General features: G+C 40.2%; 1 protein-coding gene across 5 annotated transcripts in view; it reads right to left on the bottom strand.

Moving 5' to 3' along the window:
* Positions 1 to 2,243: 2,243 nt before the first annotated feature.
* Positions 2,244 to 18,323, bottom strand: part of DAB1 (DAB adaptor protein 1) — a 162,477-nt gene continuing 146,397 nt past the window's right edge. For 4 of the 5 annotated variants that reach the window (XM_086617594.1, XM_009985469.2, XM_086617595.1 and 1 more), the window contains 5 exons: positions 17,565 to 17,627; positions 16,456 to 16,564; positions 13,446 to 13,994; positions 12,484 to 12,611; positions 11,463 to 11,546 (listed from right to left, as the gene is read on the bottom strand). In XM_086617594.1, coding sequence (XP_086473720.1) covers positions 11,463 to 11,546; positions 12,484 to 12,611; positions 13,446 to 13,994; positions 16,456 to 16,564; positions 17,565 to 17,627 — 933 coding nt within the window. Of the gene's footprint in view, positions 2,289 to 11,462; positions 11,547 to 12,483; positions 12,612 to 13,445; positions 13,995 to 16,455; positions 16,565 to 17,564; positions 17,628 to 18,323 lie in introns of those variants that run through there. The other variant, XM_086617593.1, reaches the window with a different exon arrangement.

Raw genomic sequence — 18,323 nt, forward strand, 5'->3', positions numbered from 1 at the left:
AGAAAATTTGATCTTTCTTCTGATGGGAAAATATGATTTGCTACAAAGCTGAACGCACATGAGTAAGGAATAAGCATCAAATGACCATGAATGGGGATAAAAGTTCTCTTCTCTGCAGGTTCATGAGGTCTATTCACAGCTAATTTTTCATTCACATACATTCTGTAACGCACATTTCTCTAATTGCTCTAATTCAAAACAAAAGACTGGAATCGTGTTGTGAGATTTGGTTGTACATATCAACAATCGCCACCCCAGTTATTGTCTTCTAAACCATTTTTAGCTTATCATAGAGATGAAAGAAAGTAAAATATTTGTAACTCCAGGCCTATTTTAATCATGACAAAAATGTAAATCCTAATGTGTCAATTTAAAAACAAAATCTGCGCAATAACCCTAAAACTGATTAATCATTTGATTCTTTAATTTTTCTCCTTTTTGATTTTTTCTTTTTTCTTTTTTTGATTTTTTCTTTTTTTTTTCTTTTTTCTTTTTTTTTTTTTTCTTATTAGTGTTAAACCACTAAATTCAATATACTGTAACTGCATAGGAACATCAGGAAAACACATTTGACCTGTATAACAATTCTCTGTAGGGCAAAAATATATAGTTTCTTTATGAAAATCATGTGCTAAACATATGAACCCAAACACTGCACTTTTGCTTCATAAATGTAAAAAAAGGAAGTTTTAAATTCATTTGTTCTATGTGTAAACAGTTTGATGACTTCTATGCAGAGGTTCTGGAATCACAAAGGAATGTCAATGAAATGTGATTTCTTGTAAGTGGAGCATGTCCGGGTGAAAACTAGATCATAAAATCATGTGTTCCCATTAATTTCACTAGTCGCTGACAAGCTGATTGCTTTTGGCAAATGCTCTGGAGCTTCAGCCCATTACCGTAAGCATGTGAAAAAACGTACGTGATGCGAGAACCGCAAATTGGGTTTGCCACACCTCCCAAGCACTGCAACTTGCTACCTTCTCTACTGTGTAATGGCATTAGTAAAAGAATTTTCGTAACATTTATATTTACAAAAAAACTGGCAATTTTCATTCGAACTCCTTAAAGCCATTTCCCCTTAAACATTTAAAGAGTTTAACAGTAAGATTTTTTTCAAGTTACAAAATAAAAATCCCATTTCATTTTTCTGATGTACAAAAAGTGATAAAGATGAACAATTTGATCACAGAATCAGTTCGTTATTCCAAAATCCATGCCATCCTTGTCCCATTTGTAAAGTCCGCTTCATCCAAATTCCTAAACCAGAACCATACCAGTATTATTTGGCAAATGATTTTTTTTTTTCATCAAAAATGGCACACAGAGAAGAAAACACTTGTCTGCATAGCATTACAGCAGCAAGATATCGAAGAAATAAAAATATTCCTTTTCTGCACTTTGTTTAGAGTTTCCTAGGAAATACTGACTCTTTCGCCTTTCCTCAGTGGGACTCGATGTCCTTTTTCTACCCACAACATGAGTATTCAGAGAAGCAGCATTTCTTCCTCATGATGCACTAGAACTTAAATGTCCATTTGGCAACATTTTCAGTCGGGATGGATAAACAACCGAGTTTTATTCTGTGGTTTCAAGTTAGGAACCATTTCCGCAGGAGGCGTTTTGCTGTTAGATCTGTCACTCATACAAAACTACAGAATAAGAAATAAAAAAAAAAAAAAAAAGACACTGTCAGTATTTTTTGTTGTTGTTGTTTAAATATGTCTATGCAGGGGAAAAAAAAAAAAAGTCAGGATCAGTCTGATGTAAATGATGATGAAAAACATGTCACCATGACATAAAAAGTGCTGACTTGTGCCCAAAAGGCTGTTGAATGATAATGCCACTGCTACATACAGATTCTGCTTTTTGCTCAAAAGAAGAAGAATGTCTAATACTCAACAAATTTTAGATGCTCATTATTTATATGTGGCATACAGAAGATAACAAATGTTTAAAAGAAGACCGAGGAGTAAGGTTTCCTAGTCTGGATACCCATGACTTGTGGGGATGGGGCTGGATTCGTGGTATGATAAGCAGGGAGTGTTTTTATTTTGTGCTGCCATAGGAATCTGTCATTGGTTGCCAAAAAAAAATGTCAGGAACACTCGTAGAGCCAGTCCAGGAGGGCAATCATCTCTCCTTGTCAGACAAAATCAGTCAGAAAAAAGCATGAAAGCCAAAGGCCTGCCAGGTTGGTGGGTTTCGTTTGAGTCCTGGAGCACCACAGGCCTGTACCAATGCTATTTCTTAGGTCTGTTGATCTGGGCGTAGAGAGGTTCTGCTTCCTGGGGATAACAAGAGTAAAATAAGCGGAGATGTCTCCAGACAGTTTTTAGAACATTTTTACAACATCTGCTTGAGAACAGCAATACCTCGTGAGCCAAAACCCAAAGGAAGCGTTTGTTTTCTGCGCTGCCTTGAGTGATCGCGGCACTCTGGTTGAATTGTGAAGAAAATGTGATATTATTTCAGAAAATGAATGCTTACTATCAATTTCCTCTTTCGGTATTGGCCGTGCACTGATCCTCAGGAGGTATTGCTGGGCACAGAGATATGAAGAAATGAAATGATATTTATATGACTAGATGTTTTGAAGTTTACAGACCAGAAATGTAGCTGGTGTAAAATCCTGTTACTCATACCAGGCTGAGATCTGCCCCCCGCAGCAGCACAACAGCAGAACGCAGCTGCGGGTTTACACAACTCCTGCAGAAAAACACTTGCAAACAAAAACTGCTGCTGCAAGCTGAGCTAATGAAGCTGTGACGGGGTTTCAGATAACAACATGAGTTGCCTACGAAGGATGAGGAAAGCTAGTGCTGTGCAGTCGGAGTCTCTATAGCCATCAGTATGATCATTAAAGTTGGGAGGAAAGCATGTCCATTTGCTAACAGACACTTTCTTGGGAATTTCTTGGATGTGAGGGCAAAAAAAAAAAAAGCTGCCACGTTCTTCAATGTAGCTTCATAGCTGAGACCCTGTGCTTTCTTAATACTATGTTCATCTTGGCTGCAGTGGGAAGTAAACCATCCGTGGCGCCTGGAATCCATTCTACTTCATTTCCAGAAACTAATTTATTAAACTAAGAATGACATCTAAAAAAAGAACAAGACAGGCAGAAAGGCTAATTAATGCCATAGTGCATTAACTCTCCTCAGCTTGATAAATATTCAAATACCATGCCACGACGTTGAATTTAACCAGGTTAGAACCAACTCATGTTACGGCAGCATCAGCGGAAGCTGACTTGGAGTGAAAAAGCCTCTGAAGGCTGGGAAATCACTAGGCACTGCGGAGTGCAGAAAGGTCTGGTGGGGGATGGCACAAGATTTTAATCACTGCTTATAAAAATAATGCTGCTGATGAGAAAAACAGCCCAAATGTGGATCTGTAGGGCTATATCTACTCCGTGCCGAGGGTGTCTGACCAGTGCTCCAGGCTGTGCCCCGTCCCAGTGCTCTGTCTCCTGCCTCACTGTGCATCTCATGCTGAATGAGGAGCAACACAACAAAGCCAGAATATGACCTGTTTCCTCCATGCCAAGAAAAATATGTCTCTTATTCCTTGAAATGACTGCATTTCCAGAGCTTGCAGAGACTCTGCTTCCCCATCTCCTACCTACATGAAGCCCTGAGCACACTATAAGCATTACAAGAGGATGAGAGAAATCCTTTGGAATGATTAAATAAAGGCTGCTGGAATTATCCTCAGCAAGAAGCAAATATATTTTGTGACCTTGAAAAAACGAAGGTAATCAGAAGAGATGACTGAGAGTAAATAACTGCATTTCACATACTGTGTGTTAAGTCTACCTATGCCAGTTTTCATGTACCGCAGACATGAAGCTGGCAGAATGATCTATCACAGCTAGTTCAGAGAAAATCTGTACTAATTAATGTGGGAATCTGACACAAACCAGGCCATTCTTCAGGCATTTGCTGAACCTGAGGTGATTGCGAAGGGAAGCGAAAAGGAAGGAGGAGAAGAAAAGGGGAGGGAGGGAAAACATCCCTTTGGAACAAAAGATGTCAGTTTTTCAAATGCCTTTGGGGAAAAAAAAGAGCTTTTCAAAATGTCAAGTGTGCTTGTTAGAGCTGCCCTCAAATATCTTTAAGATATGCAGATGCGCTTAAGTAACAGGTGTCCTAAGGTGTCACTGAACTTGACACCATTGGAAGAGGAGGAGGAGTCCATCATCGGTCATCAGCACTTTCAACAATGCATCAGGCAGCCTTTAGAATTAGAAATTTCTTTTATTTGTACCCAATATTTATCCAAACATACACTTCGTGTGGCAGAGGCCTGCATTTCTCACTGATCTGAATAATTTTTCTCCCAGTAGATCAGAGCATTTTGAATGAACGGTGTGCTCTTATGTCTTCCTTTCAGTTCATTTCCCCCTTCAGACATCTAAACGAGAAATTAATTGCAGTAATTGCGTGCAATCTTCTCAGCCAAAGTTTTTTGTCAATGGCTGAGATTTGTTTTCTAATATTATTTTGAGACCATTCAAGCAGTGCATCTTGCCTGTAGCTTGACACTGCAAATGGGATCTGTAAAGTATTGATAATGACACTCAAGAGAGCAAAAGAGAGCAGAAAAGGACAGAAAAGAGGCAAAAGGAGACTTGAGTGCTGTTGACTTCACTGATAACTTCTCTCATAATGTCAGGTGGGAGAGGGGTTTTCACAAGTATTATTTTGGAGGGTCTTGAAAGCAGAAATAACCTCCTTTTTTTTTTTTTTTTTTTTTTTTTTTACACACTCCACACAAAAGTCACAGGGAATGTCACTAAAAGGCAGGTGAGTCTAACTTCTCATAGCATCGGAATCACCTCACCGATGTTTTCTGCTTTCTACTTCTACTGCTGCATCAGGAACAGATCCGGAGGGAAGGAAACGAATGAACGGGTCTTTGTCAGAAAAAAAAGAGAGGAACAAATAAGTAGTGTGCCAAGCTTCCAATTCTTGAATCTTAAAGTGCTTTCCTTTCTATAGGATTGGCCCAGAAGCACTTCTGATGTGCTTTCATCAACCCACAGGGAGAAACCAAGATGACAACCGGCAGCACCTTTTTTTGCTGCTAAATCCTACTTGAAGGCTTCTATCAACTTTGGGGGTATGCAATTTCTGGCAGATGGTTGAAAAGTAAATGTTTTCCTTTATGTTTGGAAGCTGCTATCAAAGTAACGTTTAGCTACATTCTTGCATACTAACAGAGCTCTTCATGTTGAACAGTAGCCTTTAAGCAACGAGATATTGCAGGATATGAATTCACAGGTCAGGTATCTAACCAGTGACAGGTTGCAGTACAGGACGAGAAATGTCTAAATATACATGCTTTAAGTCAGATATCTAAATATTCGGGAAGCTCCAAGTATGTCGTGTAAATGTTGAGTTATGAAGTCTCTCGGAATTGATTGCAAAAACTGCCAAAAAGAAATTTTTCCCTATATATGCTACATTTACATACTCCAGAGATACATCATGCTTAAAATCAGTTTTTTCTTCCCATTCTAAGGAGCATTTTGCACAATAAACAAGACTGAAGCAAACAGTCACAAAAAGCATTTCTGGCATAGTACGAGGTAACAAGGTTGCTAACGGTTTTGAATAACATTATGTAAATACTAGAAGCAAATTTGCATTCAAAGATACTGACATCTGCTCCCCAGCAGAACTAATGACTGGAGAACACCTCTTGAAAGATTCAGCATCTACTTGGGCTTGTGTAGGTGAGCTCACCCACAAAACCTAACACGGGACTTGGTTAGGAAGAAACCATTTTTATATTGGCAGGAATTTCATCATCGGGAGGCGCCCTGCTATGTGCAAAGCTTCAGGCAAGATGCACTGAATCGCAGAGGTGAGGCCCGCAGAGATTTCTTTGCCCTTTACAGCAGAATCTCAGCACCAGTTTTACTCCTGGCTGACTGATCAGAAAGGGCAGGCTCAAATGATAGAGTTTCATGAAATAAGTGTGCTGGGGCACCAGCCAAAATGAGGATTCTTGTGCTGGGGATGCAAGTGAAGGGAACGGGAGTGCAACGTGTCTTCTCTATTGCATGCTGACTCAATACAAACGGACAGAGTAAACTTGGCAAGCGGAATTCAAATTAAATATCTTTGGTGATAAGATAGGTAATTCCTATTGGCTCATTAACAGTCAGTGGCTTATCTTTGGTTATTTTTATTACAGTTAGCCTCTATTAGTAGCATAAATATAGCAACCTTCTAGTTTGGCATTATCACTGGAGAGTGCCTCTATTCTTACTATAAACCTACCTAGGAATGTTTCCTAGTCTTAGATATCTAGTTTAATTATTAGCATTTTAAAAGTCTCTGTCATTTTAGTATCAAGATGGATGCTCTACATCCATGAAATGGCAGAGCAATGAGAACTACTCAGAAAGATGAACGCTGCTCCATCTTGGTCCCGGTATAATAATGAACTGCAGCAAGGAAACACATCCATTATTTCTGGGCTCTTTCCTAACAAAACAATAGCCACGCAATTACACTTTCCGTCTACGTATCTGTCAATTTTCCTTCATAACTTTTGAACTCAATGGCCAATTTGAAGTGAATTGTTCAGAAGTCTCAAAGATATTAAATTATCGCAAGTGCCTTTTTAAAATCAGTTGTGCAGAAGACAGGGAACATTTAAACGACCTTATTACAGAGAAAGCCAGGAGAGCTCATCCCCTAATTGAATTGCTGGATTGCCAATCAGCAAGTACATGCTTGTAGACAAGATACACAGTGTATTGTCTCTTGTTTAGAGGGAGAAGTTGGAGAAATGGAAGGGGTACCTGGCTACTTCAAATGGGCTAGGAGACATTGGAGAGAGGTGAGAAACCCATGCACGAGCTGGTCACATTAAAATGGGTAGCTCGAAGGAGATTGCAGTGGCAAAGATGAAGGCAAATCTGTAGGATGTGTGTGTTCACAGAGCAGCCTGAATTTCTCTGGTCTTATCCCTTCAGATTCCCTGGGAAATATGATGATGAAAAAATGAGCATGAGGCCTGAAATTTTAGATTTCTCTGTAATGAAGCAGTACTTCCCAAACTGCAATCCCTTTCCAAACACACAACACTACTTCTCCTCTCTCAGGTTCACAGCCCTGCTCGGTGCTGTGTCTTTAGTTTGAGAGTGATAGCTCTAGAGCCTACACACTAAGAGTAGGTCAACTAAAATAGTTATTAATTTCTCCTTGGACTCTATTCAGTTCCTATTGAGCTGGAAGAATGATAGTAACAGATCCTGCAAATAGACCCTTTGATATTTTGAGCCTGTTCAGTGTCCTAGTGTGATAGAACTGGGGCAGAAGAAAGAGGAGGATGCAGAATCAGCTTAACACGCCCTCCTGAGGCTCACTAAGATCCCAGATAAGCCAATACTTTGTCCATAAGTTGCTATTTTCTTTCAACTTCCTAATAACAGCCCAAATAAAGAGTTACAGTAGTCCCTCCTGGAGCTGACTAAGATTATTAGGAACATTTATCACTAAGAATGGCACTTGCTCAAAGACGGACGATGGCAGCGGGCCACTGAAGTACCACCAAAAGCTGATAGACAAATATTCTAATGAACTGTTGCTCTCCTGACAGTGCTGATAGCGTCATGAAGGGTGTGACATATTTTGAGGGCTTAAAATTGTCTGCACACATTTCACAGAACAACTAAACAACTTTTTGAGGAAGATATGCTCTAGCCACCAATGTTTTGAAGGTTTCCTGAGAATATCTCATGAACGGCTGCCAGTGCAAGTCTTGAACTAGGCAGTGTATCAATAGAGCTGCATTTGTTCGAGCACTTAAAATGATTTTTATTGCAATAATTGCGGTATCAAATATTCCCTTATTCTCTTTCGGAAGTTTCATTCTGTTGCTAATTTGCCTTCAAGACCTGTTCATGCTGTCCATACGGAGTTAGACCACATTTGTGGTATCCGATCCCAGTATCGAGGCTGAGTTTATTCTTTCCACAATCAGGAGGTTTCGTTAGGAGATGCTGGCCAACATAACCACAGATATCCGAAAGTGTGACATTAGAAAGTCACAGTTTCCTCCTCTGCTTCCCTTTCGTCATCACGCTTGAAGGCTCTCCTTTCTATAGCCTTTGCTAAGCTGTCAATTGCTTAGCTTCAGGGCTTCCCAGTGTCACTGCATGCTAGACCCATTGCTTAGGCTGAGTTAAGGGCTGAGGCTGAAATACCCCCAAGAACAGAACTATCCACACTTGCAGGGTCTGCACCTAACACCCTGTAGTTCAGGCTGATGGGGTACACTGATGCAAAGAGGATGACCAGGTGAAAACTCCTCTGTTCAAACTTCTTGCTTTAATCCAAAATGTCAACAATAAGAAATGTTTAACACATTTGGTACAATCATAGCTAAATACAGTTCTTTCCTCCTCTCTCCTTTCACCATAGTTATCTGACACACAATCTAAAGAGAGCAGTAGGGATTAAACGTAAGTCAGCTGAAGATGGCAATCTTATTATTCAGAGTTCTCCTGAATTTGTCTCAAAAATCACTATCCATCCTCAATGCCACTCATGAACAACGGGAAAACAATCAAATACAAATCTTACTATGAATAGCTCTGCTAACAGTCAATTTTATTTCACCTGTGAAGGTTAGGCCTGTCTGCTTCTTATCTCCAACCATAAAGGGACAAAAATGTAACATCCATAAAACGTCCCATTTACCTACTAAGAACCTATAGCCATTTGTAGAAGAGTGACTTTTAAGAACAGCTACTGGTAGGATGAGGATTTTGAGAGCTTAGGTTGAAGATCGCAGAAGGAAGAGAGGAAAAACAGAGAAATCAAGATAGTAACTCAAAGATGCTGAATGGTTTCTACACGAGAATACGAAGTATCAGAAGGAAACAAGAAACCAAATTGCTAAGGTACCTTGGAAGGTCAGGATACAATATACTGGCAGGTGAGCATACTGAATACATCAAGACAAGGTAAGTAAAGATATTATATGGGCACAGTTGATTTCATAGAGATGCTGGGAACAGACATATTTGAAATTTCTGAACACAATCCTATGTCATGCTCCTGAGAGGTCCATTCATCTGAGCTGTACACTGTGCTGTTCTTGGTGTGAAGAACCATGTCCTAAAGCACGAAGTAATCTCCCATCTAACACAAAAGTGGCCTTTATGCAGACTGTGATTCTTTTGTACTACATGTTTCTCCCCATTAAGTTTCTCTCCAAATGCAGAGCTCAATACACAGCACAGTAGTAAGTCCTGAATTGATAATTTTCCATGGAGATTAGACTTTCCGTTGCTCTGACGATACCAGGCTTCAGAATTAGATGGGCTGGTTTTAGCAAGTGGATTTCCTACGGACTGCTGCTGAATGGCACTGCACAGAGGCACAATGATATTAGTGTAACTTCACTGGATAGAGGCTTTCTTTTTGTTCAGCTTCCTGTTCCTGCCTACAGCTTTTGGGAATTACTATAATACGATAATCAGTAACATTATTTAACATTTCCCAGTCTATGTTTCTGAGAATTATACATATTTTATGCCAGACTCTACAAGGAAAACCAAAAAAATATAGAAAAAATATTCGGAATCACTGGTAACACACTGTTCTTGTAGCTCCCAGAGACCCTTGACAAATAAAAGAATGTACTTTACTAAGGATTATATAAAAGCAGAACAAAAGGAGGCCCTCACTTGACTGCCTTACACAGTAATATGCATTAACAGACTTGATGTTAACTGTTTAAAGTAATACCCAGAAGTCCTGGCAGGTAAACATGTGTGATGCTAGTTTAAAAATGATTCTAACTATCTTAGTAACAGTCAGAAAATTAAAAAGAGATTTTATCATTATTGTCCCCAGGATGAGTTTCAGAATTACCCTAACTATGAAAAACTGTAATAAACAAACGTATGTGGGTTTCCAGAGTGTGAGACTCAGATAAAGGTCAAATCCTCTTTCTTGATCTAGGAAAGAACTCTTGCAACAGTCTGAAGCTGGGATAGCCAGCTATGTCAGTGCTGGCTGAGGTCAGGCAAAGGCAAAGCCAAATTACTACGTGGCACCATCCATCTGCAGAGGCAGTTCTTGCTGGAGTACAATAACCAACGGATGCTTTTGCTAGAGCAGCTCATCCCAGCTTGACTCTGTCTGCACACAGTCATTTTAAGACTCAATGAGACACAAAGCTTAATGCTGCTTCTGCTTCAGCCCCCAAGAGCTGAGCATTGCACTGGTGAAGCTAAAGAAAGGAGAGATGCCTTCTCACAACACCACATATTGTTAAGAAATAATCTTATTAATTCCAAGTGCATCAAAGCTCAGTTACTGTAAGATTTTTTTGACCATATTTAATGTACAAAGTAGACTGACTCCTAACGAAACTATTAATTTTAAGCTGAAACCAGATTACTTCAGCTCAGAGTGGGTAAGTTGCTGGTAAACACAGTGCAATTTCTGTACAAAAATCAAAAGGGTTCTACTGTTGTTATGGATTTGCTCCAGGAGCTCTGTGCTGAAGCACAAAAGCCGTTATTGGATCACATATTTGGGTAATACGATATATGAATGGCAGACAGGGAGAAGATAATGAAACATATCCTTCAAATAGTAACACTAGAGAGTATTTGGATGGAATAACAATGCTCAACACTCATAAAACTTTGTAGCTTTACTGTCTTTTTGGTAAAACATATATACTGTATTGAAACAAATCACAGAACATTCACTGGCAGCCACATTTTCTAACGTGTTTCGTAACACAAAAGATGAAAAGATCATCTTTCCCGTCTGTCTGGATTTAAATGACTTACATTTGATGAATAATTTTTAAAACATCAGGATGCCAATGGTAATATGAATGATCATAGTTTTCAGATGTTTTTAATTTGCAGTTGGAGATAAAAATGCACAAACCCATTTCAATATTTTTTTACACGCAGATAATAAACGTGCTGCTTCTACTGATTATCACATTGATTTAGGGTAGAGGTGTTCATGTATCATTACATAATTTCATTTAATGTTTGTAACGTCTATGGGTAAGATGTCTTATTCCATTTAATATGTTACATCTGACTGAAGGCCAGAGTGGATTTGATAAAAAAAATGTTCTGCCTAATGCATTGTTAGTAATGGCTCAGTTTCCCTTATTTCCCCTTAGAATTTGAACACAAAGTAAAATAAGTCTACATTTCTTTAAAGCATGCAGGCAGCTGAAACACACATATTTGCATAAGTTGCAACACTTAGTGAATGGCAAAAGCCATGCAAACCACTGAGCATGAGGAATACACTGTGGATAATGGAGAGGAAAAAACAGAAGAGATGAAAAGGAAAAATAAACCATGCATCCGTGAAAGCAATGGTAGGCACTGGTGGAAGAATAAGTGAACACCTCAAGGTGTAGAGAAAAAAAGGACAGATACCTACCCCAACCTGCGCTATCTAGCTACCGACCTGTGGACTTATAGTATCGCCAGTTGGCTCACCAAATGGATCACTGTTGGATGAGGCCTGAGACCCATCAGGCTAGAATACAAGAAGATAACACCTTTTTTTCTCTCAACAATAAGAAAGTGAAAAGTCAACACGAGGTTATTTTCATGCTGTGGGCATAACAAGTACAGCCTATCTCATGAAAACCAGAAAGTGAGACCTCGCCGCTGATACGTTCTCAAAAGCCATAATGGTCTCCTGCAGCTGATGCAGGCAGGAAAGGACCACACCAGTACCTGCTGGAGCCCATGCAGGAGCTGCCACAGCCTTCAGAAGGTACTGCATCAGACAAACCAGAACTGCAAAAGGCCCTGAAAGCCAGTGAATCTATGTCAATCAGAAAGAGTTCAAGCTTGCATTATTTTGTACTTTTGGCTCCTTTTTTGGTACAGGCTCCCTCTTGCCTTTGGCTCACTTAGGCTCTTATTTGCCTAAGGTACCTCGTGATTTAGAGTCATTGCTTGGGTAACATGTCTTGCTTTGGTCCACTGAGTCTAAGGCAAAGAAATCACATACTGAGGGCAAGAACATCGAGGAACGCAACTAGGCAAGCAACTGGGATGCAAGAATGTGCAAGACAACATCGACCATCATCTTTTAACACACAAACTCTCACATCTCTTTCTGCAGCCTCAGCATGTATGTTGTTTTACTTCGAACTCCCTTACCATCAACAAGTGAATGGTGGTATGCTAAAAAGGACATTGGATACAACTAATAAATATAACATTACACATGAACTCTGAGTTTGGTTCCTTGGATGCAATATTAGTGCATATCAACATAAATGTCATGCTCCTAGCTATCAAAACTGAACTGGCAAGTGAATGCTGTCTGCAGCTCCCCCTTAAATATCACCCAGCCCTACCAGAATAGTTATTTCTGACACTACCAGACAACATTTAATTAACTTCTGTCTTCTCTAGCTAAAAAGAGCTAATCAGTATTTAGAAACCTTGTTGCTACTCACAGCCTCTTGCTCCTCACTTTTGCTTGGACTTTCAAACCCCTCTTCAAAGAGGTCATCTGCAGCAGGATCACTGGTATGAGATGCTGATGATTTTGATGGAGAACTCTGTCTGGGTGCAGGGGTTGGAGCTAAACAAAGATTAAGGTAACAGCAACAGAATATATATATGTTAATTTGTTCAGAAAGACACAGCAGCACAAAATCTGCTCGTGCTTTAGAGCCCTCAACTTTTATTACCCCTGAAAATTATTTTCTGACGAGAAGCTGTAAGAGGTAAATTCCAACACAGAAGTCATTATCAATTCCATGTATTTGATTTCATCCAGTCGTTTCCAAATTAAGTTTGGCTGCATCTGGCATATGTCTTTAGGAACCAGGGAGACGCCACTACATTACATTAAGAATGCATGAGTCGCCTGCCCTATGGCAGCAAGCGAAACAGAAGGTCTCCGACTGGCGCCTGGTAAATCTGTGTCTCATGAACATCTTTTCAGCAATCTGCAAAATACCCCATCTCCACGCTACGAACACAATAAGCGTATTTTACAGCTCTTCAGTGAATTTCTTCACATGTCCAATACATCAAGCTATTAAAATAAGATACCCATCCCCTAATTTCTGCAAAGTATGGCTTGAATGGGACATAAGTGAAACCATTTGTAAGGTTGAATGTCATGGGCATTTTCCAATCAGCTTGCATGTCCCTAGCACAGAATATTACTGTCTTCTTAGAAATTAAATTTCAGACTGCAGCTATCAGGGCTGTTGATTTCAATGGTCTCTGAAATACCTCTCTGATACTTTTCTTTATGGCTGGAATGCATTTAATAAGCTAGACCATGCATGAAGGTTTTCAGTCCATATGTGTTGCAATTTATTGTAAGAAAAAAAAAAAGGAAGAAATACTTTGAGGAGCAGTCACATCTGCAGAAAGGTATGGCTGAAAGCATATGAATACTCACGTGAATTTGTAGACGGTGTCGTGGAAGTCACAGGAGTCAAATTTAACTGAGAGATGTCAAAGTCATCACAATCATCTGCTTCCTGTGCCATCCCAACTTTGTTAAAGTAACTTGAGAAGGCCTCTGAGGTACAACTGAGGGAAGGCTGATCTGGTTTTCTTGATGGCACTGGTGGAGGCTGAGCCATCTGGAAATCTTTAAACATTTCTTTCCCCATTTTCTGTCTGGGCCTGTCTGTCTGTGGACTTGATCTGTTGGAATCACTCGTGGGTGGAACAGTAGCTATAGGAGCAATGGTACCTTGAAACATGGCTGCTTGTAAAGGCAAAACAGTTTGTGTTGGCATGAAGGCAGTTGGTTGGAACTGACCAGCTACAGATGGCCACGGTTGCTGAGTAGGAGGAAAAATACCGGGTTGGCCCCACGCTATCGGCTGTCCTCCCTGCATCACCTGAGCAACTGGAGGCTGAGCACCCATGGCCAACTGCTGTTGAACAAGTGGTTGCTGTCCCCAGAATGAGGGCAGAACAGCTCCCATGGCAACATAACCTTCAAAGAATAAAGGGGGGGGTGGGGGGGGGGGGGGGGCCAGAAAAGATGAAAGATTTTTACACTCCTGTCAAGAACATACAGCAAAAGCTACAGTTTGAATCAGAAACATGCAGGCTACATTAGCGATCCCAAAGCTTCGGCACACTTCAAAAGAAAACTGAAAGACATGGTTGAATTCACATCACTGAACAAATACTTGTATATAAACCCACAAATTGGTGGACATCAGCAATAATCCTTTCCCTCATCTCAACAAAAAAAGTTCTCTTCCTCAGTGAGTACCTCCATGGGTCTGTGAAGACCTGTGTACATGGACCTTGTCGGCAGCTGGCAGCTACTTTACCTGGGACTCTGTCAAAGCACAGCCAGGATCAGTTTGGACAAACCACTTACCAGAACCAGAGCAGCTCCCGAAACATTTCCTAAACTCACTCCCTTGCAGCACAACCCTGCCCCTCACCACTGAGCTCTGCAGGCTCTTCTTGCTGCCCTGACTTGCTCGATCCTCTGCCTTCCACCTCTGCTTGCCCTGTTCCTCTCAGGCAAGGGCCTCTGGGACTGAACATGATGCACTGGGTCAGGCTGGGATGGTGTTCATCTTTTTAGAGCAGTCCATATGCAGCTAAAAAATGAGCAGGCAGAACAAGCAGAGGGAAGGAAGAGGACGTCCAGGACTTCCTGTCTTCTGCATAGCTTTGCTGCAGTTCCTCATCCCTTTCACTGTTATTCCTTGCTGGGGAGAGCGACTCGAACACCAGCCAGCTCCTGCCAATGGCACAGTGAGAAAACTGGTTCAAAGTCACAGGGAAGCACCTTCAGACACATTAGAGAACAGCTCAAGGGCCCTCGAATGACAGGGCGACCTTCTTGCAAGAGAAAGACTCTGTGCCACCTCTCCTGGCACAGTTACAGTTCAAACTGTTGGGACTCCCAAGAGCAAAGCAAGTGTCTCAAATTGCATAATAAAAAAAGAAAGCTCAGATGAATTCAGCTTAAAGGAAAACCAAACACATTTGGTTATTACCCAGTTACTTGAGAACCTCAGAAATGTCCTGAGCTTCTGCTGTGCTTCATACCTAATAACAACAAACTGCTTCAGGTACTAGGTTAGCATAAAACCTCTCTAGTTGAGGAGGAAATAACGGATTAAAACTAAAATTATAATTGCTCCCAGTCAGAACTGAACCCTTTTTTCAAGCTACCAAGAATTTGACTGTGTAGGAATTATATGATTAGGTGCTTTGTTATTTACAATGAAAAACAAATAAAATTTCTGAAACTAAAGCTATGGTAAAAAATGTTAGAAATTAAACCATGTGATACAATCATGTTCCACTGATAGAAGTATTATGCTTTACAGATATTCACATTTAAATTAATGGTTTACTGCTAATACTTTACAATATGCAACCTCTCTTTTAATACTGTCGTAGCTTTAAAACTCCTTTCCTAAGCTGAGTGTTTTTCCGAGTCCTCCTGCACCTTTCCCCTTCACTTTATTTCTAGGCTGTTTGGTAAAGCTAAGTGTAAGGGTGGCTGCAAAATCATAAAGGGAAAAGCCCAAAATAAAAATAAAATATAAGCAGAAATTTGAAAGAGCAAATTAACGAGTGATGAAAGAACAGTAATTCAGATAGATACCTATTTCAAGAGATGGCTATGACAGATTCTCCTTATGTCCTTTTATCTTGCCCTCACTGTAACCTTATCCAAGCAGGGAGGGTTTTCATCTGACATTATCCCCAAACACTTCACCATCAGCGTAACCTTTCCAAGATGCAGTGGCTCATCTGATGCTGCAACGCAGCCCATCAGAGAAGGAGGTGACCAATTAGAAAGTCACTCTTGAATGATTCAAGGCACTCCTCCTCCTTTTTTTTTTTTTCTGTAAGTAGGGCGGAGAACGCTGCTCTTGCAGGGCTCTGAGTATCCCAGGGAGAGCTCAGCAGTCAAAACCACATGCCTGGTGTGTCCGTGCGGAATGCTACACAGGCTTTTGAATTCTGAGCACTTTGAGGAACACAGGAGAGTCTAAAGAAAGTATCGGGATTTGACTAAGTGGAATACCTTTGCAATGCACTCAAATTCTCCGTATCTCATTCTCTATTTACCAGAGACAGCACAGGATATTCGTTGCAACCGCAAAAAAAAGCAAAGCTAAACTAAATGCTTATTTCTCTCTTGCTACTGTTCCTAGAAGGTATGTTATCCAGATGGTTGAACTACAGTTGAACTCCCAGTGACTTTTTTGTCTTTTGTTTTAAAAAATTTGAGTACGTTCAAAATAACGTACTCCCTGCTTGTTAAAGACTTGTTTTGCCGTGCCCTGCAGCACTGTCCTCAAAATCCTTCCCACTTCCACTGTACTAAATTAATGCCCTGAGTACTGAAATGCAAACCAGAGCTCAAAACTGATCAGCAAATTTGAGTCAAGCTCATATTTCCCCAGATATCTTACCTGAGGGTACGGCAGCAGTGCTGAAAGGTACAGAACCAAACATGTCTGTACTAGCAGGAAGTGGCTGGGATGAAGATGGGATAAAGGCATCACCTGGAGTAGCAGGAGTCTGCAAGAAAACAGGAATAAAATACAACGATGACATATCAGCTGCAGCTTCTGCAGCACATACTTCGCTGTTGCATCATCTGTAACTCAAAAAATACAGGTTAGAAGGGAAGAAAGAAAAAGAAAAAAAGAACGGAAAGATGTAAAAGGAAAGAAGTAATAGAAACAAAAGTATTAGAATTTGCTGGAGACAGGAGAAAAAAAAAAGAAAATAAAAGACTTTGTACCATAAGAAAAAATAAAAATAAAATTTTCCTGGAATACATCACATGCAAGATATTGAAGATATTGACATAATTTCTTTCTCTAGAACGTATAGACTTGTGATTCTAGGCATTAGGTGACAACAATGCATTAACATAAGAAACAGTAAGGGCAAATAAAGCACAGCTGCAGGATTTATGGGAAAGCGAATACATACTGCTTCCAATTAACCAATTATTCTCAGTATATTCATACATCCTTACATCTTAATGTAAGGTTCAAAAACTTTACAGGAAAATGATTTTTTTTTCATTTGATGATGTAGAAAAACATGTTGAGAAAACTTTCTTTGCCCTCCAAATATATTGAGCCCTCTCTTTACTGTTCCTTCTGCCTTCCTTCCTTTAACGGCCGTTTTGGGATATGTTTGGCGGAACCAAGGAGATGTGATATATAAGGCTCTAACTGGATCTTCCTGCAGCGCAGCGGAGACACAGAGTGCAGCGAAGCATGTATCTCTGATGAACACCAGGGAAAAAGATCTGCAGTTCAGGTTATATCTTATGTGACACCTAGCCTTACATCAGAAAAATAAAAATTGAAGATATTTCTGCACATCATCACGAAGCAGTGACTCCACATTCAGTTTGCTTCACTTTTATTTTCTTGCAACATAAAAACTACTTTGAAATCCTCCCTACTGGAATGGCTGATGACTTGAATTGTAAATGTGCTCAATAAATGTGCTGAAAATAGCATGTAGGAAAATGCACAGTTCAGTTTCCTTGGATACTCACTGGGGGAGAGGTTACATCAGGAGGAGTGGACATGTCCCCAAAAAGCTCTAGTTGGGTAACAGCCTATAAAGAGAAAAAGATATTTCCATTTATCTTTTGAGGACCAGAAAGTGAGAGCTGACTAGTTATAACTTGTGAAGTTAATTAGTAACAACAATATAAATAAATAATAAAAAAAGTCATGTAGGCATCAAAAGTCCAGTCCCATACGGAGGAAGCACATGGGTTCAAGCTGTGGGAATTTGGTATTGCTGATGGACCCAAACGGCCAGCAGCTGACCCAATAAAATGATTCTGTGGGGAATTCTCCAGCACAAAAAAAATGAATAAAGCATGAAAAAACTATCGAGAATGGGACTGGATGCATTACTGCTCTGCCCTTAAGATCAGTGAGCACCCAAGCATGATTTATGGCCTGGCTCCTTTTCTAAATTCCCATTTCAAGGTCTTAAAACTCGGCAGCAGACTGTGGAAGTGACAGAAGGATACAGAAGGGAAGGGCTTTTAAAGTGCTGCCTGATTTCCCCTTGCCCATGGGACAGGTATGACCTGGATAAGTGGACTCGAAGGAAGATGCACAACTGGGTTATTGTAAGTTTGTAGCTCTACATTTAACTCATGCTAGAAATGTTTTCTCAGGGCGTCCTTCAGTTTGATCTCAAAATAGGTCACCCATACAGGTCTCAGTCAACTGAACCAGAAGAGAAAAGGCACTTTCATAATAAGGAGCACCTTGAGTGGCTGCATAATCAAAGCTCC

Source organism: Tauraco erythrolophus, chromosome 10 (genome assembly GCF_009769465.1).
Source record: "Tauraco erythrolophus isolate bTauEry1 chromosome 10, bTauEry1.pri, whole genome shotgun sequence".
Taxonomy (NCBI): domain Eukaryota; kingdom Metazoa; phylum Chordata; class Aves; order Musophagiformes; family Musophagidae; genus Tauraco; species Tauraco erythrolophus.